This window comes from Nesoenas mayeri, assembly GCF_963082525.1.
Source record: "Nesoenas mayeri genome assembly, chromosome: 2".
Classification (NCBI taxonomy): Eukaryota; Metazoa; Chordata; class Aves; order Columbiformes; family Columbidae; genus Nesoenas; species Nesoenas mayeri.
This window is the reverse complement of record NC_137543.1, coordinates 102,776,014-102,800,424: the sequence shown is the minus strand read 5'-3', so window position 1 is coordinate 102,800,424 and position 24,411 is coordinate 102,776,014. Positions and strand designations below refer to the sequence as shown.

General features: G+C 38.6%; 1 protein-coding gene across 1 annotated transcript in view; it reads left to right on the top strand.

Moving 5' to 3' along the window:
• Positions 1 to 24,411, top strand: part of TPPP (tubulin polymerization promoting protein) — a gene marked incomplete at both ends in the record, with an annotated part of 44,581 nt that overhangs the window by 8,386 nt on the left and 11,784 nt on the right. The window contains one exon of the mRNA XM_080340573.1: positions 22,531 to 22,684. Within this exon, the coding sequence (XP_080196699.1) occupies positions 22,531 to 22,684 (154 nt within the window). The remainder of the gene's footprint in view (positions 1 to 22,530; positions 22,685 to 24,411) is intronic.

The window sequence follows — 24,411 nt, the reverse complement described above, 5'->3', positions numbered from 1 at the left end:
CTCTTGTTTTTGTATCAGTCCACTTTCTCTTTGAGTCCCTACTTTTATTTTTTGGAAGTTGTGTTGCTGGAGTTAGGTATACTGTCAGTGAACTAGCTTATTTGAAATGGATGTTTAGGGTATAGGGTTGCTTGTTTCTTTCTTGATCTATGATACACAGTGCTGGCATTTATTTTCAAATTTTCTTTGGCTTTCATCAACTTAAAAATTTCCCTGTATTTGTCATCACAGGAAATAATAAAAAAGTCTTAGATCTACTTTCTCATGTCAGTATCTGGGCAAGTTAGTGATAGAATAGCCCCATTATATGGCATAAACAATTGTGCAACATTAGCAGCTATAAAGAAGTATCAGCTTTGGTGCCTGCTGAGGTATAAGGAATCAGGTCCTGTTGTGCAGGCATGAGTTTTGATGTGGTGGGGACCTGAGGCTCAAGGGTAATGTTGACATATTCCCTTGTGATTGTTCAGTATTCTCAGCTCAGCTGGGGGGTTCTTGTGTCTGCCTCTGTGGGGAGGTACCTGTTCAGCAGTTTCTCAGACCTTTCTTCCTGACCGCTATGAAGTGTTGTCATTTCTCCTGGAAGAAACATACCATCTTTTCTTCTCTCTCTCTAGTATTTAATAGTTTAGAAGTTAAATGCATCAAATGCAAAGGCATTTTAATCTCGTTTATTAATTACTTGCTTACCTATACTGTACATATAATATATTTTATATATTCTTCTCTTTTAAAGTTATTTTCTTTTTAAATTGATATTGCTTAAATGGCAGATGGGGAAACTTACTATAGCTGAGATTTGCTATCTTTATCAGGAAGATCTGGTTTTCATGTGCATGCTTTTGGTAGACATACTTAGGTATACTTCCGCATTTTATTAAATATTTATTCTTGAGAGCATATGTCAGCAATTCTTTTTAGTCTAGATCACATTTATTTCATCTATAGTATTTTATGTTTTAACAAGAGAAGATTTAATGGCTGTAGTTACTCAAGTATTAGCAATATACTGCAACTTAGGAGGCTGATGCATAGGCTGAGTATGCAGGGTTTCTCAAGCATGTTCAGACAGCTGCTTTTCCTTGCTTTCTCTTTTGCCTCATGTTTAACCCTCAGCTAAAGGATAATGATAGATTTGGTGATGCATTAAAATAGGCATATTCACAAAATATACTTTACTCATTTCTGTCTTATAAGCAGCTTTTTCCCAGCAGAGCATGAGGCTTTTTGTCAACCCTTCTGTGTTGAAAGAAAAACATTGAAGACTATTAAAGAATCTACAGTTCCTCAGAAAGTGCCAGGTACATGCCTCAATAAGAGTTATGCGTATAGGTATCAGAAGGCTCTGTACTCCACTGTTGCTTTTATGTTCTTCAGCTAGACTGCTTCTCACAACATGGACTTTGGCCTGGGGTTCTTAGGGTTAGCCATAGTGGTTCAGTCAGATGGGGCTGATGGATCTTGGCAGTTGTAGTCTGGCCAGGGAACACACCCAAAGATAAGAAGAGATGTTTGTCAGGATAAGAAGAATTGGTCTAATTGGTCTAATGCAAAGAATGCACAGTAGTACGCATGAAAGAAGGACTGATAGAATTGTATGTTTGATAAGAAAAGATGTGAATTGGGTGATCTCCCCCCAGTATTTTTGTTTAACAGTAATTTGTATGTTCTTAAGGGTCTCACAAATCTTTCCAATTTGGTGGATTGTTACATAAACTGTTGTGTGTTTAAAAATTTGTTTAATGATGTATTTTTCTGCTTTTTTTTTCTTCTCCTCTATTTTTAAAACCTTTCTATTGTCAGTGCAGAAAATACATTAAATTAAGTAGTAATGAATTTTGCAATGGAATTATTTGAAATGAAAAGCCAAAGCCCACTTGTGAGAGCAGCCATGTGTATGAATATAAGTTGCATCCCTGGACATCAGAGAAAAACCACCTACGTTTATGCTAAATATTTGGATTGCACTAGTGCGGTTAGGATAGACTGCCATTTTTATAAAGTTTGAAAAGTTTTTGGGTTTTTTTAGGTTATAAAAATATACAACAAAGACATCTCACATGATATTGTTATCTTTCTATGCATGTTGTACCTAGAAAAGCAAAAGAAATTGTGAGGAGTGAATTACGAAGTTTTACAGTATCTTATAGGAAGAAATCTATTAAAAATGCAGCAAAACCAACAAAAGTGTACATAACTGTAAATGCAGTTACATACTAAGCCTTCCTTATTGTATTTTATAGTTTCACAGCCAAAACTTGAAGTTGGACTCTTTTCTTCATGTGTTTATGGGACTGCATACTATGGTAACACTATGGTTACAGGATAAACTTCCATTTCAAAGCTAGCTCCTTGCACTAAGTTATGTAAAAATCTCATTTGCTAATTGGTATCAAGATAGCTTTTTCTCTTTAAATGGCAAAAGGAAGCAATGCCTTATCTGAAAAGCCTGCTTACATAGTTTTTGTTTGTTTGTTTTTTAAAAAAAGAAAGAGCCTGAAAATACTCAGTAGGAAGTATTTTTTTTAACTGGCCCATAAAGTCACAGTCACATTCCATGAGAAGGAAAGATTTCATAAATTACTGTATGTGAAATTTTTATGACAGGACCAAACCAAATATTTCACCATTTTTGCAATGATAACATTTTCAATCTCCTTTTAGCTCAGGCTTTTGCTAAAATGTAAGGTTTTAGTATAAATATCTTAGTAATATTAGATAATTCAAAGCATTTTTCACATACTATCTGAACCTTGTATAGACATCTTTATATTGGGCAAATTAAGAGTGATAAGGCAATCTGAGTCTACTGAATTTTGAGACATACAACTTGCAGACATGCAGTAGCATTTGAAAATGAATGGTTTTCATGAGAATGGGAATTCCATGGATATCTTTTTAGTAGCTGAAACAATTGTCTTCCTTCTTGGAAGTTTTCCTCATCAACTGGCTATTTCTTTTATGTTACTGTTCCAGAGTTGTAAAATTTTGTAGGCTGTGTATCTTGTGCTTGCAGAGTGCAGATATGGGTTCAGTGAATCTTGTTGCCTTGGAGAAAGCAAGCTCATTGGTGACACAAGAGAAGGGCACAGAAGTGTTCTGCATTTGGTATGAAAAGCAACATGTGACTGCATTCTTCTTAATCCAGTAAGAGAGTGAGACACAACAGTCTAAGAACTTCAGGGTTTTTGTATTAAGGAAAGCAGAATACCCAAGTAGAATAGATGTTACTGATCTCTGACCAGCATTATGGAATGTTGCCTTAAGAACTTAAATTTCTTTGTTTATTGGGGTCAACAACTGCTCTGGGAAACTGGATATGTTAGCTATGCCATACACATACTCCACTTGTTGTATGTAGTTAATATGGTAATAGTAATAGCCCTGATATAAATACCTCTGCTCTTATTTTAGAAGTGTTACCACTAAACACTGCAAGAATATTGTTTAAGCACTGCCATAAAACTGCTAATTCTATGACATTATTAGATAGAAAAATAAAAATATTTCTGTTTACACTGGCATGTTACTATGGTTGCAGGCAGGCCTGGGTGATGTCAGGCCCTGGATTCATTGTAAGCATTTATTTAGGTAGTTGTCTCCATGGAAACATTTATTTGTTTTGATGTTACTATGTGTTAAATTTTAAACAAATTTTTGTGGTTCTATACTGGATTGTTACTGAAGACTAGTTAATCTACAGAAGCCTTGTAAATATACCTTACTCCCCATTCTCTAAAATATTTTTGGTAAAAGATCATGTGAAAGCATAATTGTCCTCTCAAATTCCATTAATAGTTTCTTATATTGCTTTGACATGTTTTCTTGTTGCTGAGGAAGCCATGTGTTCTAAAGGCCAGAAAACTCTCCTCCATTTTTTTGAGAAAGGAAGGTTTTGTTCCCATGGAGAACCTTCACAACACACTTTACTGTGCCCTGACTTCTCAGCAGTCCCGCCCATGCTCTACCCTTAGTACATCTTGCAGTCAGCTGTTCAGCCTGGTTCCCACAGTCTGGATCAGTCAGGTCTCTGCAGGGCTGCTTCCACCTGAGGCGAGCTGGGTCTTAATTCAGCAGTAGTTCACCACTGCTGTAGGACTGTGGAAGAATTAAAATGGATAATGTTTGCTTTAAGCAGGTGGCAAGATAACTCTTGGCAAGAATGGGTACATGCTTTCCCCATTTGTCAACTATAATTATTGTCCTTTCTTTTTATTGAACAATTACAATACTTCTTGCCTTCTGAATGTATGTGAAAGGAGTAAAACTTTGACACTTGCACTCATTTAAAACAAATATCTCTCCTTGAGGTTTCTCTGAAACAACTTGTATTTAACCGATTTTACTGAAGCCTCTCCTAATTTTTAAAAATATCTGAATAGGTATGGAGTGGTCTTTCTATATAAATCGAGCACAAAGTAGTTGTAAGTTGTGTTTTACTTCCCTACTGGAGAAATTCTTTTAATGGTGACACAGAATCTGATTTGCATAATCATACATTATGCTCGAAATAGCTGTAACAGTTAACTTGTGTACATTAATATATCTGTGTTACAAAATGAGTTTTAAGTGGATACAGAATGGCATGTGGAGCATAATCTGTGCTAAAAATTATCTCCCAGGCAAATTGTGAAGTAGTAGAGTTATAGACAGAAATGTAGGAAAGTTACAAAAGAAACTTTCCTACATTTCTGTCTATAACTCTACTACTTCACAATTATTCCTTACCACATCATCTGTATGTATCATCAAGTATTCATGTATGTACATATGAATGAATGGTTTCATCAAGTAGATGATTAATTTCGCAGATGATACAGAATGCTGCATGATATCATACAAAGTTAGCTTGCTATTTCCTACAGCTTGTGGCATATGCTGCTTATAGACTACAATGACTTCTAGTGGTTTAGAGTAGAGGTAAGACTCTGACATGAGATCTTGTCTTGTGTGTTTTTAGAGGGTTTTTAATTACTTTTTTTTTGCGGAAGTCAGCCTTATTGCACAATAAATTAAAATCACCTATTTTTCATTTATAAAAGCAATGAATCAAAATCTGGGAGGGAGATGAAGACCAACGTGAGAGGTTTCTCTAAGTACACTGGTAGCAGAAGGTGGGTTGACTACTTGGTGTGGCAGGGGACCTACTGACAAGGGACAGGGAAAAGGCAGAGATCCTCGAGGAATTTTTTTGCCTCCCTTTTGAATCAATAGGGCTAGCCCTTAGCATTCCCCGGTCCCTGAGCCTGCCAGCAGAATCTGTGGGCATGAAGCAGAACCCACAGTAGAGGAAGACAGAGTAAAGAATGACCTGAGCCAATTAGACATACGCAAGTCCTTGGGACCAGGTAGGATGCATCATCTTCAAATGGCTGTGGCAGCTGGGGGAGGTTCCCAGTGACTGGGAAAAGACAGATGTCACATACATCCTCAAGAAGGGCAAGAAGGAGGGATGCAGTTACCTACAGGCCAGTCAGCATAACTTCAACCATGGAGGCTGTAAATTAACTCCTCTTGGAAGGCCTTTCTCAACACACAAAGGATGAGAAGGTGCTTTGGAGCAGCCAGTGTGGATTTGCCAAGGGCAAGTCATGCCTGATCAACCTCCTTGCTTTCTTTCTATGGTAAGATGACTGGCACTGCAGACAAAGGGGTGAAGTATACCTTTGTTATGGCAAGGCCTTGGCCCCAGTTGCATCATCACCAGGTTGGTGAGCTATGGGCTGGATAGCAGGCTGACAGTCTAGGAAGCAGCTCTGGTGGTTGTAATAGACAACTGACTCATGAATGTGGGTCAGCAGCAGCCCTTGCAGTGAGTGAGTTAGGGCAGCATGGGCTGCATGAGTAAATGTGTGGCCAGCAGGTCTGGGGAAGTGACCCTTCCTTTGTTTGGCACTTGTGAGACTGTATCTGGAGTGCTGTGCCCAGTCTGGGGCTTCCCTGTGCAAGAAAGAGAGTTATACACTGGAGCAAGCCCAGTGCAGGGCCACCAAGATGGTTGGGGGCTGCTTACGGTATATGATGACCATGGCAGGAAAAAATTATGTATCATTCTTTATGTTCCTGTACAGAGAATAGAAACTAGTTTGGTGTTCTGAAGTTAGAGCAGAAATGTTACAGGAACAAAGCATGTGTTTGACTTCTAAAATAAGGACATGAGCTAGAAACCCTACATCTTGTAAAGAAAGCTAATATACCATAAATGTTGTAATTCTGTTATGTTTAATTTGCCTGTGTGTATAAAGCTACCAAAAGAATTAAGATGTGGTCTGTTTAGGATGTGATGCTGGTAAATGGAAGCATTTGATGCAGTTTTTCGTCTTCCTTCAACTTTTTTGTTTTTTAAAGATAATGAGTTTACTTGGGAGACCCCCATTCTTGTGTTCTTTCAATTTTCTAGAAATTTAAGAGGACTATTTTACAGCTGAATCAGAACACATCTCATGAAAGACTGGTTGTAACGTTAAGCTGAAGAAGGTTTCCCCAATGCCCCAGCTTAAAAACCCAACAACCAAAGACAGAAACACAAAAAAACCCAACCAAACAAAAAGCTAACAAACAAACAAAACCCATGTGTCTCTACTGTCCTCCCTGTCCTGTTTTGTCTTCACCACCAACAGGAATGTAAAACGCTTCCTCAGAGAAGTCTTGGCATATTTTTTTCAACTTTGTGGAAAGCCATGTTAATCAGCCTACTAGATCCCATGATTTGTAGTTGCCTGGAGTCTTGAAATGCTTAGTAGCTGGAGTCTGGGGCTAACATTACATTACTCAAGACTGAGTGTGCAACACCTGATCTGCCCCTTAAGGCTGTACACTGGGTCTTATCTTGATGGAGTTGGATCTGGGCCAGGCAGGTTTAAGTTATTGATTTGAAATTGTTCCTGGGAGCAATGTTATATACAATGCACCTTCTTCCTGTGTTTTGGTCTAGCTCTAGTCAGACTACTAGTTGGCTAGAAGTTTTAGATGCTATATATGAGTTAGGACTTGCAGTGTTAGGAAACCCAAGTGGTATTACCAGAAGCCACTTCTTTGAAAGTCATCACCCTGATTAATTAAAAGTGCTGTTACTTACTGCTTTCTGGCTTTATTGCAGTTGCTTACCATTTTCTTGTGTGTCTGTGTGCACGCTAAACTGGTGAAACATAATTGAAATTATTTTTTTTCTTTCATCATCTGGTAAGACAGAGTTAGTGCTGTAGACCTGTTCATCTCTTTGTTTCTGCTGATACAGCAGAGCATTGTACCACTTAGTGCAATTTGTGTTCATGGGCACCAGCAGCTGCAGAACAGTGGTGATCTTTGACACCAGGCTGTGACTCTCGTGACACATGACAGCACTTGCTTCATTGCCCAGTTGTCTTGGGTCTTTATTCTGTGTCCCTCAGTTTCAAATAGTGTTCAAGAAAATAAGCTGATGAGAGGAGCAGTTGCTGTGCTGTCAGTGGCTGTGTTTTTCTTTAAAAGCTACCAGTCGCATCCTTTACATAGCATATATAGTTATAGAAGTATGTACAAGGATAAGTTGTTTTTGTTTCAGCTAACAACAGATACACAGTGATACTATAGCATGATAGCATTACACCACAACCAAAAAAATCAGTATGAGAAAACAAGATAGGTCTGTGCTTATTGTTTGGAATCTAACTCTGTTATACAAGATCTCCAGATATGCTAATTGTGCTTCCCAGTTCAATACCAATTAACCCTGGATTTATCATCTTCATATCTGAGGTGTTTGTTATTCAGTGTGGGGTAGTGTTTGTTAAGCTTCTGAATGGAACTGACAGTGCTGAGAATGGAGAGTTTATCTGACCCAGGAAAGTGTGGAAGGTAATACAAGAGGCTACTGACATGAGGATCATAGAGGAGAGGGTAGGCAGCACTTACTCATCATCACATGCAGTCTGTATTTCACACAAAGTTGTTGTGTGCTCATTTTTTTGAAGAGCGAGGATCTGTGGTACGGGGTGAATGAAAAGTGGTGACTGCACTGTTTATCATCTTGTCCAGTTGCTTCCATGTGTATATATACTGCTGCCCACCAAGCTAGTTTCTGGCACTAGGGGGAACATGGTGAAACCTATTTTGGTACTCCTTATGCTTAGTCTTCCTATGTCTCAAAATGAAACAGGTAGCTGAAATTTGGAAGAAAGATTACTATTTACATTTGCTTCCTGTGATGAAGGCTGTATGGAAATAGACGCCTGAAACACTTATATTCCAAGGGGATATCAGTGTGCTCTTGTGTGTTAAATACCATACTGCATACTATTCTCATTTGGCAGGGTGTCAGTGCAAGGTTTCGCAGGTTTGCTAACAGTATGCATTGATTAATGTTTACAGCTCTGCAAGAGGGTGTCTAGGGAGACGTTTTTGAGTGTTTGGGGGGGTTTTTGTTGTTTTTGTTTATTTTGCAAAAGAAGTGAACAGGTGAGTTGGTATTCTTAAAAGAGCCTATGGATAGATAAAGAAAGAAAAAGTGAGTGCCTTGACATTTATAAGGTCTTACTTTTTCATCTGAAGTGCTTTTTAAGTTGAGAGATTTCAAATATAAGAAAACAATAGGACAAGGTACTGAAAGGTAACTGTAATGAAAGAAAATGTATACCAAATATGGTAGCTCATAGCCACTCTATTAGATTATATTCTTGTGTATATACAAAAATAAAGAATTTTGGTATTTTTAAGCATTGTATTGGAAATACGTGTCAGAGAAAAATGGTTATGAACTGTCTGTGATTTGAGTTTGGGACTTTTTATTTTATGCTAATAGTTAAAGATGAGTGATGTGAATGTAAATCTCAAAGTAATGACTATAATCTGATTAAACAGTTTTTGCTCCCAGTAGGTCCTGGTACTGGTTTAAAATGAACAGTGAAAAGTATTCATTGTAGTAATTCACTGAGAGGACCAATACATTTACCATATGTTTCAGCAGCTCATTCTTTATTAAGACAACACAAGTAGCACTAAGCTTTTGTAGTAAAAAGAAATAAAAATTATGTCGTTACTTTTACAGAAAAGCTGAAACTGTGGTTTCCTTTTCCAGACAGCTTGCTTTGCTTTCATCACTTCACCTCACATGAGAGTAATGGGAGAGCTTTACATTGTGCTTAAGTGAATAAGTGGATGGCATAGCTGGGAAAGCTGTTGAACTAAACTGCACAGAACTAGCTTGATTTATTTATTTATTTATTTAATTTTTTAAAATATTTTAGGCAACAGACTGTGGCCTATTGGGTCTCATCTAGCCTGATGAAGAAAGCTATAGATACTGAGGGTATTGAGGAGTCAGTTACAGAAGCTGTTTGTTTTCCTGCTGTACTGATAAGTTGAACTCTACTTGTTAAGCTAACGGCCTGGTTTTGAGTTTGAGCTGCAAATCCAGCTGACTGCAACTTCAGCCAGCATTGGCCATTTGGAACCGTTTGTCTGATTTTAATAATTAATTTTTTTTTTAGTCCTGTGTTCTGTCAACAACAGTACAGTATCTCATGCATGCTTGGGAGATTGTTCATTTTACTGCCCTGGTAGATGCTACACTGTGCCACCCAGTCACTGGCTTCCTTAACTTTTAGTTCTATGTCTTTAAGTACTAATCAATGAAAGGCACAGTGCAGATGGACAGTGAAGTGACAGTCACCTGAGGTAAACAGTAAAAGTACATAAGAGCTATCAGACTTAAGGGCTACCCATAGAGAACTAGATTTCTTTAATGTTAGGGACACTGACTTGATGTTATCTACCATGACATTTGCACTTTTTGCAAGCATTTCAACTCTGCTTGTCAAAGCCTTGAGATGAAGAAGATGACAAGATGTGCTTTCTGGAGACAGTTATCCAAATTACTTAAGTGTTGATTAGTTTCCTGTGCTTGCTACAAGTGTAATCTCTTAATCTTGGAAGAAGTCATTTGCTTAACAACACAGCTTCTCTAACGCTAAAGGAGTTGTAATATTGACTGACCTCTCAAGAGTGTTGTTAATTGTCATATGCTGTTTTTTAAGAAAATAAAGCACTTAAAATTTGCCTGATTTGTGTTTACTCAAAATTCTGGCCAGCATTTCTGCTTGTCATCTTCATCGAGCTCTGCTTGAAAATCTGTGAGGCTTTTTGGAGTTTTGAAGAGTGAGAGGATTTGACTTCTGATGCCTCAAAGGGTGGTGGGCAACCTACCTCTGCTGCAGGGTAGAAAGGCACAAAAATACATTAGTTTTTGTAGCTGTGGTTTCTCAAGGCTTTATTGACTTATATAGGTGTAGGGTAATGTGTTCAGCAATGCATAAAGCTTGCTTTAGTAATTGAAGCAGAGCATTAGCTCAAACCAGTTGCTATTGAGCTCCTCCTGGTTTTGCTATCCTTACTGTAAGAAGTTAACTATGGATGCATGCATCAAGTACTTAAGCTAGTTTTAAATTAACTACTTGTATAAACATACATAATATAGACGTTTTGTAATAAAAATGATGAGCATGTAACCATGCAAAGATGTTTGCTGCTTATTATGAGGGGTTTCTACAGCAGAGCTGCATAGGCTGGTATGTGTGGTGCATGATGTAGACCTTAGCAGTGTATATGTACATGGCATTGTCTTAATCTGTTGGTTTTATGTCATTCTATTTTCCTGCAAGAGTCAGTTTGCAGTTTTGCTTTATAGGCTATGAGGATATACTTACTTGCTTATGAACAGCAATCTACCCTACAGGCAGTGCTAGTGGCATGTGAGAGACCAGATGTTGAATTAGCTCCCACAGAAATTAATCAACAACCCTCATTCAAAAGATTTTTATATTGCAAATAAATGAGAAATAAGAATCTGGTAGGTAGGACAATCTTATGGCATATTCACTGCAATAAGAGCAGAAAATTCTAATAGTAATTGCACCATTAACTGGCCACAATTTAGAACACTTACCCTCCTGTACCAAATGTTGTAGGAATGGGTATTATTGCATTGAATATCCTTCTTGCACCAAAATACCATATTGTCAGCAAATGACAGTTGGGAGCAATACTTGACTTCTTTGGTTCAGCTGGTAAAATCAGTGGCTTTGAAGCAAATGTCAGCTTCAGAATTGAGATAGTAATTCAGGGAAAAAAATTAGAAGCCTTATTTACTTAATATAAGTAACTAAGAGCTGCTAGGTATTGCTAATGTAAGAATGTAGTAATTCCTGTTTGAAAATGGAACAGAAAGCACTCTTTATACAAAGCAGAAGTCAAGAGGACAGCACATATTTAGCAGTTTGTGTTCAAAAGTTGAAGAGTTGTGACCTTACAGAGAATGCATATAAGATGCATTTAGGAGGAGTTTGTATTGATTTTCAAGGCTTCTGATATTTGGTATGGCTTTTTACCTAGTGAGGCTTTTTCTGGTTTTTTGTTTGTTCTTAAGGAAAAGCTTAAGATATTTTGAGGTTATTAAATGCTGTTGACTATTCAGTGGTATCTGGTCACAGCAATGTTGTTCAACTGGACTGACCTAAGGACTGCTTCAGTTTAATCCTAGCAGGTCCTGTGCCCTGATGGACTTTGCACCAGATGTAGGAGGCAGGCTAAATTTGGCAGAAATTTTCACTTGTAGTTCAGTAATTCTAGCTGCTTTCTTAGTTCAGTCACTGAAGTTATGTTAGACATCTCCAAAACTGTCAGATCCCAGCACTGGCTTGGTACCTTCCTTCAGTAGCCGTTGATCTGAAGTTACAGATTTCCAGAAGAATGTACACTTGTTCTTTCACAGTCTCCTCTCTGCTTTCGCGATTCATTCCAACATCTTGGAGGTAAACATCTGTTTATTGTAAACTTTTGGATGTTTTAAATACAGCTAGTGCTTTAAATTGAGAGAAGTGTGATGTGAATGAGAGAATATCTGTATTGGTATCAACTATAGTAACTTTCTGCATTTCTTTTGGATTGGTTTCAGGTGCACATGAGTCAGCACTGTAAATACTGATAAACAAACCTTCAGTCCAGGGGAGGAGACTGGGTCACTGTCTATTTATAGCTTTCACTAAGTGCCAAGACATCATTGGCATGGACTGTTCTGCAGATTCTGTGGTACAACCGATACTTCCATTAATAAAATAAGTTTGCCTCTTTGGACATGGAGAGAGGATCAATATCTCTCACCCCGAGGAGGACTGCCTCAGAATTGAAATGGCTTATTTCTGAAGCTGGGTGTAGCTTTATTGTAAATACTTGTTTGGCAGACTTTGGTAGACTTACTTTGGGATTTTTAGCTTTCATTTAGTATTTTTATCAGGAAATTGATAGAACTCTGTGGTTTGCAAACCCACTGTTTGGTTTTTGTTTTGGTTTGGTTTTTTTCCCCTCTTCAGTTTTTGCTTTGCATACATTGAATTATTTAGATCTCAGCTCACTTACCATTTGCAAGATGTATTGTACTTCCTGCAGATGTTCCTTATTATGATTAGTAGGGGAATCTTGATTCAGGTTGATGGTTGCCTTTTCAATTACTGCAACTTTGTGTTGGGATGGGAAAAGCATAGAGGTGGCTCTTAAGGTATATAAAGTAAGTAAGTAGGCAGATGCATTAGCTATTTTTTCCCTAAGCTATGCAAAGGTACATATCTCCACAAGATATTGTAAGGAGAAATGATAGAGGCATAGCAGAGGAACTTATTAAATAATATTCTCTGCATTGGGAGTAACTTACATATGGAATTGTCTTTAGACTAGTAGATCTGTGGAAGAAATGAGGTGCCACCTTTCTCATATGCAAGTGTTACATAGCTTATGCTGCTGTATAATTTAGCCTGAAGACCTCCCATCCACATTGACAGCTACCCTAGCCCCCAGTTCTGTTTCTGTAGGAAAGAGAAATTTGCTACTGGAGAAAGTAATACGGAGGGAAACAGTCCAGAACTGGTACTTGACTAAAATGCATGTATAACAGAAAAGCAAGTATTTACCCCTCAATTTATTTACACCTCTGTGACACACATGAGCAAGACATTGTTGAGAATGTTGGAGTTTTAACACAAATTTCAATCTCCCATACAAAGAACACAGAGAATGGGAAGGCTGGTGACCATCTGCATATTCAGAGCTTTCTTGTGACCATCCAATTGTCCCTTTCATGCAGGAAGGTAATCTTCCAGAAAGGGAGGCACGTGCAGTTTCTTTGTTATTTAGGTTTTCCATCTTGTTTTGCTTGAAAGAGAATGTGATATTTCAGCTGTGTGTGTATCTGCAGTCCAGAGTCTCCTTGCTTGAAGGCTATGATTTGGTCCTCGGCCTTGGTTATGATAAACAAATCCACACATGTTTTTACTTACCTGAATGCATCTGACCTCTCAGAAGAGTTCGCTATCATTGAGCTGTCACTGCGTTCAGAAATTGCTTTCACGCTTATATGTGAAAAGATTATAATATTTGACATGGAAAGAATTCCAACCCTGCGAAATCCTTTCAAAACCTGGAATGTTGCTGTTGTAAAACCGTCTGACAATTATATTTTGTTATTCGGACAGTCTGATAAAAATCTGTTGGTTTTCCTCTAATAGAAAGTCCCACCATGGTTTGCATGAGACTGTTCTAGCTTCTGTAGTAGCATTTTTGGAAGCAATGAGCTGCTATCACAGTCCTCAAATACCTCAAGCCATGATGCTTAATGTTTAAATTATGTTTCAGAAATAGCTATGCAAAGACACTTCTTATGTATAGTATTAAATAGTACTATATTTTTCTCTCAAAAAAACCCCAAACCAGTATGTAACTGGAAAAAAATTATTTAGAGGGTTAAGGGAGAATGTCTGGGAGCTGGAGGGGAGCTGCATACAGCTATCAGCTAGTGCTTTCTAAATTTCTTGGTCATGAAATATGAATAAACTTTCTGTGCCTTGGCAGTAGGGTCATTAACAAACAGCTGCAGTGTCTGAATAATAGAATGAATATGTTTTACCTGAATTCAAGGTTGCTTTTTCCATTACTTTCCCTTTTTCTTTAGTTGGTGACTTTTTTTCTTTATACTGAACAGTGTAACTTCTGAATTAGGATGGGAGTTTTGTCAGAGGCCCCACTGGAACAGAGTGTTCCAGACATCTTTCCATATAGGAACAAGCAATGAAATGTTAAAATTACACTTGTAGTTTTACTTGGGCTTTGTAGCAACTTTAAACCATGTCCCTGCAATATACAGCCTTTGTCTTGCCACCATCTTGCATTGCTCATTTCTTGATGCTCTGATGTGGATTGGCCCAACATAGGTGAAATGGACATTTTGGTAGCTATAAAGATACTGCCTGGGAATTAAAAAGGCTTCATAAATTAAATACTGGAAAAATTTGGATCTAGGATTTTGCTGAAACATCACAAAATCCAAGGAGGAAAAAAAAAAAAAAAGAAAAATTTTAGGAAAGTTAGCACATAAGTTTGGTTGGTTATGTTGTTTTTTGGATTTTGTTGTTTAGTGTTTTTTTTTTTGGGGAGGGTGTTTTTTGTTTGAGGTTTTTTGTTTTTCTTTTTTTTAGTGTAATTTTAAGGAAAAACTGAGAGGAGAAATACTTTCGGATTATAGGTTGCTAGAAGGAAGCGTGGATCCTCGCTTCTGTTATGTAATGAGTTGGATCTAGCTATTTGTAGAATCATTGAATATTTTGGGTTGGAAAAGGCCTTTAAGATCACAGAGTCCAACTGTTGACCTAGTGCTGCCAAGTCCACCACTAAACCATCTCCCTAGGAACTGTATCTACACATCTCTTGAACACCTCTGGGGAGGTGACTAAACAACTTCACTAGGCAGCCTGTTCCAATGCCTGACAACTCTTTCCGTGAACAAATTTTTCCTGATACCCAATCTAAACCTCCACTGGTGCAACTTGAGGCCATTCCTCTCATCCTATCACTTGTTACTTGAGGGAAAAGACCAACACACTCCATGGTACAACATCCTTTCAGGTAGTTGTAGGGAGTGATAAGTTCTCCCTTCAGACTCCTTTTCTTCAGGCTAAACAGCCTCAGTTCCCTCAGCTGTTCCTCATCAGACTTGTGCTCCAGACCCTTCACAAGCCTCAGTGCCCTTCTCTGAACTCTCTCCAGTACCTCAATGTCTTTCTTATAGTGAGGGGCCCAAAACTGAACACAGTATTCAAGGTGGGGCCTCACCAGTGCCAAGTACAGTGGGATGATCACTTCCCTAGTCCTGCTTGCCACACTATTCCTAATACAAGCCAGGACAATGTTGGCCTTCTTGGCCACCTGGGCACACTGCTGGCTCATACTCAGCCAGCTGTCAATCAGCTTCCCTAGATCCCCTCCTGCCAGGCAGCTTTCCAGCTACTCTTCCCCAAGTCTGTAGTGCTGCCTGGGGTTGTTGTGATCCAAATGCAGGACCTGGCATTTGCCCTTGTTAAACATCAAAAATTGGCTTAAGCCCATCAATCTGCCTGGTCCAGATCCCTCTGTAGAGCCTTCCTACCCTCCAGCAGATCAACACTCCCACCCAGCTGGTGTTGTCTGTAAACATACTGAGGGTTCACTCAATCCCCTCATCCATATCATTGATAAAGAGATTAAACAGAACTGGCCCCAGTACTGAGCACTGGGGAACACCACTTGCAACCGGATGCCAACTGGATTTGGCTCCGTTCACCACAACTCTTTGGTCTCTGCCATCCAGCCAGTTTTTTACCCAGCAAAAAGTACACCCATCCAAGCCATGAGTAGCCAGTTTCTCCAGGAGAATGCCATGGGAAACATTGACAAAGGCTTTACTGAAGTCTAAGTAGACAATATCCACAGCCTTTCTTTCATCATTATTCTGTTCATTGTGCAGTAGTCTAGTTTCAAGGTCCAGTTCTTACTGAAAGCATATTTTAAGCTCTAATAGCTTGAGACTTGATGAGTTAAGATCTTACCATTAAGTCCTATTTAATACTGCCATTGATCTTTGACCTTTTGGAGTTGTGTTTGAATGTTGTCTGAATCAAGTAAGATGTCTTATAATGCATTTGTACAATATCTTGTCCATGGTAAGCTACTGAACTTTACTGTTCTGGTCCTCATTAATAGAAATATCACTGTCTTATGTAACTCTTTGATTTCTACTGTGGCAATTTCCATTTACTTTCCTCTATCAAATGCCACATCCTGTTCGTTGTTAAGTGGTCTCACCAAATAACTTGTTTTCCTTGAGTGAGAACATAATCAAAGCATAGATACTGCATATGTAAAGAGAGCAGTAAGGAAGGTTATGGGCTAACAAAAGCCTGATGGGACTGGATGCTAACATGAAAATTCATTTGGTTATGTCTGTTTTCCTATTGCTGACCGTCATGTATTTATACAAATTCAGGTTAGTAATATAACAGAAGTCCTGGAAAATAGCTGATAATCTGAAAGCTGTCCTTGAGAATCTTTTTCTTTTCATGCTTAGAAAACATTTTGTGTAGTTTCTGTGGATTAACTGCTTGCGATGAAATGCTTTCACTTTTCCTTAGAGGATGTTTGGCCGTGCAGCATTGGCCTTGCCCACAGTCATGGCTTGTGACAGTATACTTCCTTCTTTTCAATAGTGTTTGTGTTGGACATTGTTTTGTTCCATGTAGACTGGTCTTCTTTTTAAACGAATATTTTCATACAGCTGGGGAGGATGTATCACAATAAACATAGCTGTTGGGGTTTTTTTCTGGGACATGAATGAGATGTGTCAGCTCATATGGGGTTGCTGATGAGCTCCAGAAGGATGCCTTATCTGTGTTTCCTACTTTTCTTTCCCTGAGTTATCAAGCAATTAGTTCATTTGCACTGCTTTAAATGGCAGAGAAAGCATGAGTGATGTTAGTTCTCTGCCCTGTCCTTCCAGCTGTATTGCCTTTGCCATAAGCCTGTGAACTTCAACAGCAGAAAGAGCTTTTGAAACTGTAGTGACTGTATTGACTTATTCATCTCTCTGAAAGATAAAATGCTAAGTAGTATTATGAGAAAGTAGCTTCTTATCACTACCTTGTGTAGTAAGCACATCACAGCCTGGTGAAGACTGACGGAATGATTAGCTATTGAGAACTGTTAGTAAATCTTCAGCTGTCTTTAACTGCTTTCATTTATTGGTATGATGCTGACTTAATGAATGCTATGACATCATCCTCTTGGATTTTAATATTTTGGATGAGCTCAGCAGTGTCCCTGGCAGCTGTGAACTGTATTAAGTTGTTACACTGTGCTTAACAGTTTCTGTTCCCTTGCCCTATGATCTGTGTGTGTGTGCCCAGCCTAGTGTATATTCTCAAGATGACAAGAACCAAAGAGAATGGCAAATAAATTGAGCCCTCTGGAGAAGAAAACAGCATATCTGCAGAAGCCTGATTCTGAGGCAACCGTCTTCTTATGTCACCACTGGTTTGTCCCCTATCATTTGGGTCTAAGACCTGTCTGCAGCCTCTCTTGTTTTGCTGACCATTTCTTATATATTTCTGTACTTTGGCTAACTGCTCTGCGGCTGTCACTCACCCTTGCTATGTCCTTTAATGTCTAACTTCTACCTGAGTTGTGCTGACAAAGAGTGCTAGTCTTTCATGTACCTGAAAGGTAGATTTCTATGTTACTGAGCAACATGCTCTGTAAGTTTCATGTCATTTATTGGATTCTTTCACAGAAGGAGACAGTATTCTAAGGATAAAAGCACTTTTATCCATTTTGTGTGTAGGGTTATTACATTCTTTGTGTAAAGTCAGGGGATTGACAGCCAGATATATTCTTTTTATGATACCAGTTAACAAGGAAAAGTTGAAGTCCTCCCAGACTACTTGGTAGCACATCTTCCTGTCTTTTCAAACTCAGGTACATACCTGTCATGAGAAATGCATTTGCAGATTTCTTCAACGTATGTTGAGGCATGTGCTTTCTTTATGCTTCACAGAATTTTCCAAATACTTCCTTTACAGCTTTTTATCAGCAGCTAACCATTACATGGATTTTTATTCTTAAATATCCAGATGTAACATTATTTTTGCTCTCTAACTGGGGAAAAAACAAACAAACAAACCTCCAAATGAGTAGATTCCGATTCTGCTACTCTTTCTAAGCAAATTTTATTTCTTCTCCTAAGCCCTATATAATCATCAGACCTACTTTCTATGTGAGCTTTTTATTTTCCACATCCGCCTTAAGTCCCATTAATGTCTTTAACCCCCGCAACTCATTCTGGGGTTTGCTTTCCTTTGGAGGCTTTTACCTACTACATGTTTTTGCCAAGTCATTTTCGTTCTCCAGTCACCCTCTTCATTCCCTTCCCAATACAAAAACGAATTTTCACTGTGAGTGAAGCACATAGGAAGGAAATGCTACCTAAAATAAAGTCAAGAGGAGGAAAAGGTTAAATTCAAATAGAAGAGAGTTTTCATGACAGAACCCTAAAATATTTAGGTTAAAATAAAGCCTGGTAAAGGTATTTACTTCTGGTTTAGAGAGCTGATGAAGTCAGTCACTTGCTTCAGGTTTTCAAAGTGTGGCAGTTCACGAGCTGTCTTAGTTTCAGATACTTAGAATGAACTATGTGCACTCTGCTTTACCCTTGCTCAGTAATGAGACAAAAAGTACCTGGAGGAAACTGGCATTTCCACCCTCAGTTCCTAAGCGAATGATGTGTGTTCTTCTGCCCTTGCTGCCCATTCCATGGCTCCCAAAAGGTTTCTACAAGTCATGGCTATTTCTGTGATATCAAGAGACCGTTTTGCAGTGTGTTTTGCATGACGCCTCTCTAGTTGCTTCACACTCCTGGAATGATGAGAAAACTGGTGATGGCATTGCCTTGTGATTGTGGGGTATATAAAGTCATTCAGTCCAGGTCCTTATAGCTGACTTGATCAAGGTACTAGAAGTTATAGACTAATTGTCAAAGTCATCTGAACGTCTTCTTTGTCAGTCCTAATCTTTCCCTCAAGGGAATCCACTTCTGGTAAACAGCCATGCACTCAAACGTGCCTGTGCTCTAGAAAAGACCACTGCGTTAACTGAAGATCTCTGTTGTATGTTCTTCCTAGGATCATTCTTCTGGGGATGTTTTCTAGAAGGATATTTACTTTCCTAACAATTTTCCAACTTAGTCCTGCTTGCATCGACATCCAGATGTCTGATTTTGTTATCCCAGTTCTACCTGTTAACTGGGCAGAAGTCTCTGGTGTGATACCTCAAGTTTTGTTTCATAAATTGGTTCTTTTACAACCACCTTTCTTTAGAGCTATAGGATAATGCAGTGCAAATAACCTGATAGATTTTTACACAAGTCTCTGCTTTGGGTTAGTAATACATTGTTCATTTTTAACCAAGAAACTCTTCTCTTTTGCATTTGTAAGCTTTTTACATTGTATGTCTAAATTTTGCAATTTTATTCTTTCTGGGCAGTGAGTGCACACTGCCAGCTCGTGCAGTTTTTCATCCACTAGTACCTCTAAGTTCTCTGCAGGGCATTTTTGTGGACCTGGAGGCGACTGATCATGATGTAAATCAAGAGCTATGTGGGTTTGTTGACAGACTTTGCCTCTGTCATTTCTACCTATTGAGTCTCTTTTCTCCTCTACATTCAACCCGTGACTGTACAGATGGAAGACAGGGTAGGAGCATGTGGTCCTGCTGAGTAACAATGTTGACAGCAGCTGCTCAGAGCTCTTTAAGCTCTTTTGCTCTTTGAGACCTGCCTCGAGAGACAGGAGGGGTTGTATCATGGCTACTTGGTCATTTAGATGTTATGGTACCTGGCATACATGCACCATACATGCCATACCAAAAATGCCAGAATGTGTTGCGAGTTAATCAAGAGTTATGCTCTTAGGGTTTTCCACAAGATGGACCATACCTTGCAACTGTGGAATTTTTGAGTTAATGATCATGCTTTTCAAATGGGTTTGATAATATCCTAATAGATAGGAGGGGGAGAGAGAGGCTGTTTTTAGTGTGTAGAAAAAGATAATGAATTTTAAAATCAAAACTGCTTTACTAGGAAACTTTTACTTGGGATATAGTTCCAAAAATTCCTTTACTCCCAAGCCTGCTTTTAGTGTCGCTCCAACTAATGTTTTTTGCTGGTAAAGAATATCTGTCATTTTTGTTTTGGGTCCAGCAGCAATACTACGTTGCTTACGTATATGTTACACCTTAAGTTGGAGGGGGAAAAGAACCAACTCCCAGTGACAGGGAAAATATCAAATGTGAGAGGTAGCAATGGCTGTGTCTTAGACCAGGAGGGTATGTTCTTTGTTCCTTTTGGCACCATTATTTATGTAGTTTTCCTTTCAATACAGAGGGAAAAAAATGGTCATGCTCTTCTATTTGATAAGTGCAGAACCAAAAATTCTGCATATGTTAATAAAAGTAAAAGGAGTCAATGTGAACTTCAACAGTTTTTGCTGAAAGTGGTCATTCTCTGTGTGATGATCCTGACTGATGATCCAAGCCAAACTCTAGCAGTCCTGATTAGAGATTTCAGGTAAACTATGTGCTACAGAAAATTGCATTTGGAAGGTCTGTATATTAGACTTAGCTTTGTGTCTCTAGTGAACAAGGGCTGTAGTGTGGTGTTATGCTGAAGATTTGCAGATGCCAATGCCATCTTTTTCTAAATGAGAGGCAAAACAAAATGAAGTCCTGACCTCTTGAGCTGGTTAAAAGTTACTGGATATGTTTCATCAGAAGAGGGATTTTAACCCTATTAATGAAAATCCTGGACAAATTCCAATTAATTAATTGCAGTTTATTCCTTGTGTCTTTCTGATTAATGAAATAGTGGATTATATTCTTCATTTCCATTGCCATGATGTTCTTTTACTAGGTAATTCCCTGAGATACTCCCAGCATATGCTTCACCTAAAGCAGAAAAATAATTGCAAATGGCAAAGTTTGGTCAAAAAGCAGATAGAGTTTATTTCTAGGTAAAATAGGGACTGTGAGAGATATAGGGGTTTGCTACATGTTGGTCTGTGTTGAAAAGGATACTAGTAATAGATGGTATGTAAATGGTTGTGTTAGTGGTGTATTTTGTTGTGAATAACTGATTTCTCCTTGTGTTAAAAGCCTGGGATAAAATTTAATTTTATGTTTAATTAATTGAAGTCAGAGTCACATCCTAACTGTTGGTGTCTAGAACTGAGAAATCTCCCTTCCCTGTTTTGTTAGTGGAGGCACCCTCTAGCTGAGGAAAATTTGACCTCTGAAGGTGTCTGAGAGAAGATAGGCAGATAGACAGATGAATTGGTCTTCCCAGTTGCTCTTGTGATGCTTGAATTAAAATTAGATCTCTGTGCAGTTTTTCTAGCCTGAGATTTTTGTTGCCAGTGCGTTTCCTTGATCCTTGCATCTATCATTTGTTCCTGTATAAACAACTGTCACTGTTGAAAAGACTGGTCTGGATTGTGTGGGTGTGGTGGTATTTTTATTTTGGTTTGGGTTTTTTTGTTATTTTTCTGATTTGCTTGAAATGCTCTCTAAATTGATGTAAAAAGAAATACTTAAGTGGTAAACAAAACTCATGTAGTAGCATGTTTCCTAGGAACAGGGACTCTCAAATAATTCTACGACTTTGAAGGTTTCATAATGTCTCCTGCCTAAACTGAATATTTTAAAATGTTAGAAAACAGACTTTCATTGGCTCCCCTTTTAGTTAAACATGTTTCTGGTGAATGCTGGGTTTCTTTGTAAGAGTTTTATCAACTGAACCCTTCAGCCTGATGGATGTAAGAGATCTGCAGGAGTGACTATAAATAGCTGTTTGTAAAGTATGATTTCCCACTCAGATTTTGCACTGTACACTGCTTTAGCAAAATCTTCTCCATTAAATGTAGTAGTAATTTACTAGTGTGGAAATGTGGGCTTCTTATTAGTGAAAGCAACAGCAAGTCTTCAGGTCTGAATTTCTGGGGGATTTATGAGTTTATCAGACTGCTATATTGTGTTTTCTGTGGACCTTTGAATGTTTACAAAGGTGATGGTCTAAGAAGAAAAACATACTGAATTTAAATGCATCACTTTAAAAATTGTCAGTTGTTAATAGAGGAGGAATTTCAAGTTTTTAAATACTTTTCAATAGTTTGCTTTACACAATAGTGTTATTCTTCATTTACCTGTAAATACATTAATAGTCACCTATGATTAATACTTTAGAACCAGTTATTCAAAGAGGAAAAAAAATATTAAATAACAAAACTCCCTGAAGATGCTTCAGTTCTTGTCTTTTATGCATGCGGGCTTTACAAGTGATCAACTCAAAGGAGACTGTTTGATTTGATGACCCACAAGCATTCTCACAGCGGGCCAGGTCCCTTTATTTCGTCTTTATTTCTGAATGTTCCTCAAGTGAAGTTTCTGAAGCACTGCCCTACTGATGTACATAACAAAGAAAGTGAAGTTTGTGGGATATGTTTTATTTGACACCTTAAGTGGGCTGCATATGGGTCTTCCTGTTCTGTTGCAGTTTTCTGTTGTTCACTGTAGTAAACTGAAACAATTCTGCACTTCTTAGAATGCTTGTTATGCTCTCTGGTAATTTCTTTCAATTTTTGTGCATTTTGACAGGGGAAAGTCTTCCAGAACTATCACTTTTGAGCAGTTTAAGGAAGCTCTTCAAGAACTCTCCAAGAAGCGATTCAAAGACAAGAATGATGAGGAAGCAGTTCAAGAAATATATAAACTAATTGAAGGAAAAGCACCAATTATATCTGGAGTAACGGTATGTTACTGATTAGTGGATGGAGTGTAGTGCTTGTCCCTTGTTCTACTGCAGCGTTGTTGAATTCACCTGCTTCCCATTACAATCCACAAATCCAACAGGCAACAACTGTGCCAAGCTGAGTGGGAGCAAGGATTATGCAACAGCCAAATATTGCTCTACTGTGTATTCTTGTGTGGCACTGTCGTTGCTTCTCTTAGGAATTGTAGTACTACCTAGCAGCACGATCAGGAAAATTCAAGGAGAGCTCTAGTGTGTGGTTAGAACACAGAAATGTTCATGAACGAGTAGTGTATCCAAATCAAAAATATTAAAAGGGAATTAAATTTAGGACCTTATTAAACAGTTCTACGATGTGTGAAATGCCAAAAGACTAAAGCAAAGATGTCTTAAAATATATTTAATGCACCATGTGAATCCCAGAACACTGGTTATCTGGGAATAATTATCATGTGGTCTGGTCTTTATTTTTCGTTTGTTTCAAGCCTGTCAGAACTATAATGTTCTTTCCTTTTATTTTTTCTTCTGTTTTTAAACATTGGCATTAAGCTTTATATATGAAAAGGAAGTTATAAAGCCTAGTATACGTGAGCTTGATTGCCCTTTTAAATGCTCAGATTAGGCAAGCTTTTACCCTGTAGTTTACAACATACTGGAGTGTTTACCATCAACTTCAATAGTCCTGTCAGTTTAGGTCATCTGATTAAAATTTGTGGATTTTCCTGAATTTTAGCTGGACAGCTCTGAATGAAAATATAATTGTAAATAATCTTTCGAAAAACTTGTTCTGCACAAATGAACAGTGGAAATGTCAGTGGGAAACAGTGTCAAAGGCTTTACTAAAGTCTAGGTATGCAATATCCACAGTCTTTACCTCACCAGCTAAGCAGGTCACCTTGTCATAGAAGGAGATCAGGTTGGTCAAGCAGGACCTGCCTTTCGTAAACCCATGCTGATAACACTGTCATTTCTTGATTGCTGTGCCCAAGGCAGCCTCTGACCATCACATTGCCTGCAAGTCCTTCTCTGTTCACAAACAACTGGTCCAGTGGAGTACCTTCCCTAGTAGGCTCACTGACCAGCTGCCACAGAATCACAATGTTAGGGATTGGAAGGGTCCTCCAAAGGTCATCTAGTCCAATCCCCCTGCTGGAGCAGGAACACCTAGATGAGGTTACACAGGAATGTCTCCAGGGGTGTTTTGAATGTCTCCGGAGGAGGAAACTCCACAACCTCCCTGGGGAGCCTGTTCCAGTGTTCTGTCACGCTACTGAGAAGAAGTTTCTTCTCATATTTAATTTCCAGTTTGCACCCATTGCCCCTTGTCTTACCATTGGTTGTCACTGAGAGGAGCCTGGCTCCATCCTTGTGACAGTCACACTTTACATATTTATAAACATTAATGAGGTCACCCCTCAGTCTCCTTTTCTCCAAATTAAAGAGACTCAGCTCTCAGCCTTTCCTCATAAGGGAGATGCTCCACTCCCTTAGTCATCTTCGTGGCTCTGTGCTGGACTCACTCAAGCAGTTCCCTGTCCTTCTTGAACTGAGGGGCCCAGAACTGGACACAGTATTCCAGATGCAGTCTCACCAGGGCAGAGTAGAGGTGGAGGAGAACCTCTCTCGACCTACTAACCACACCCCTTCTAATACACCCCAGGATGCCGTTGGCCTTCTTGGCCACAAGGGTATGGTGCTGGCTCATGGTCATCCTGCTGTCCACCAGG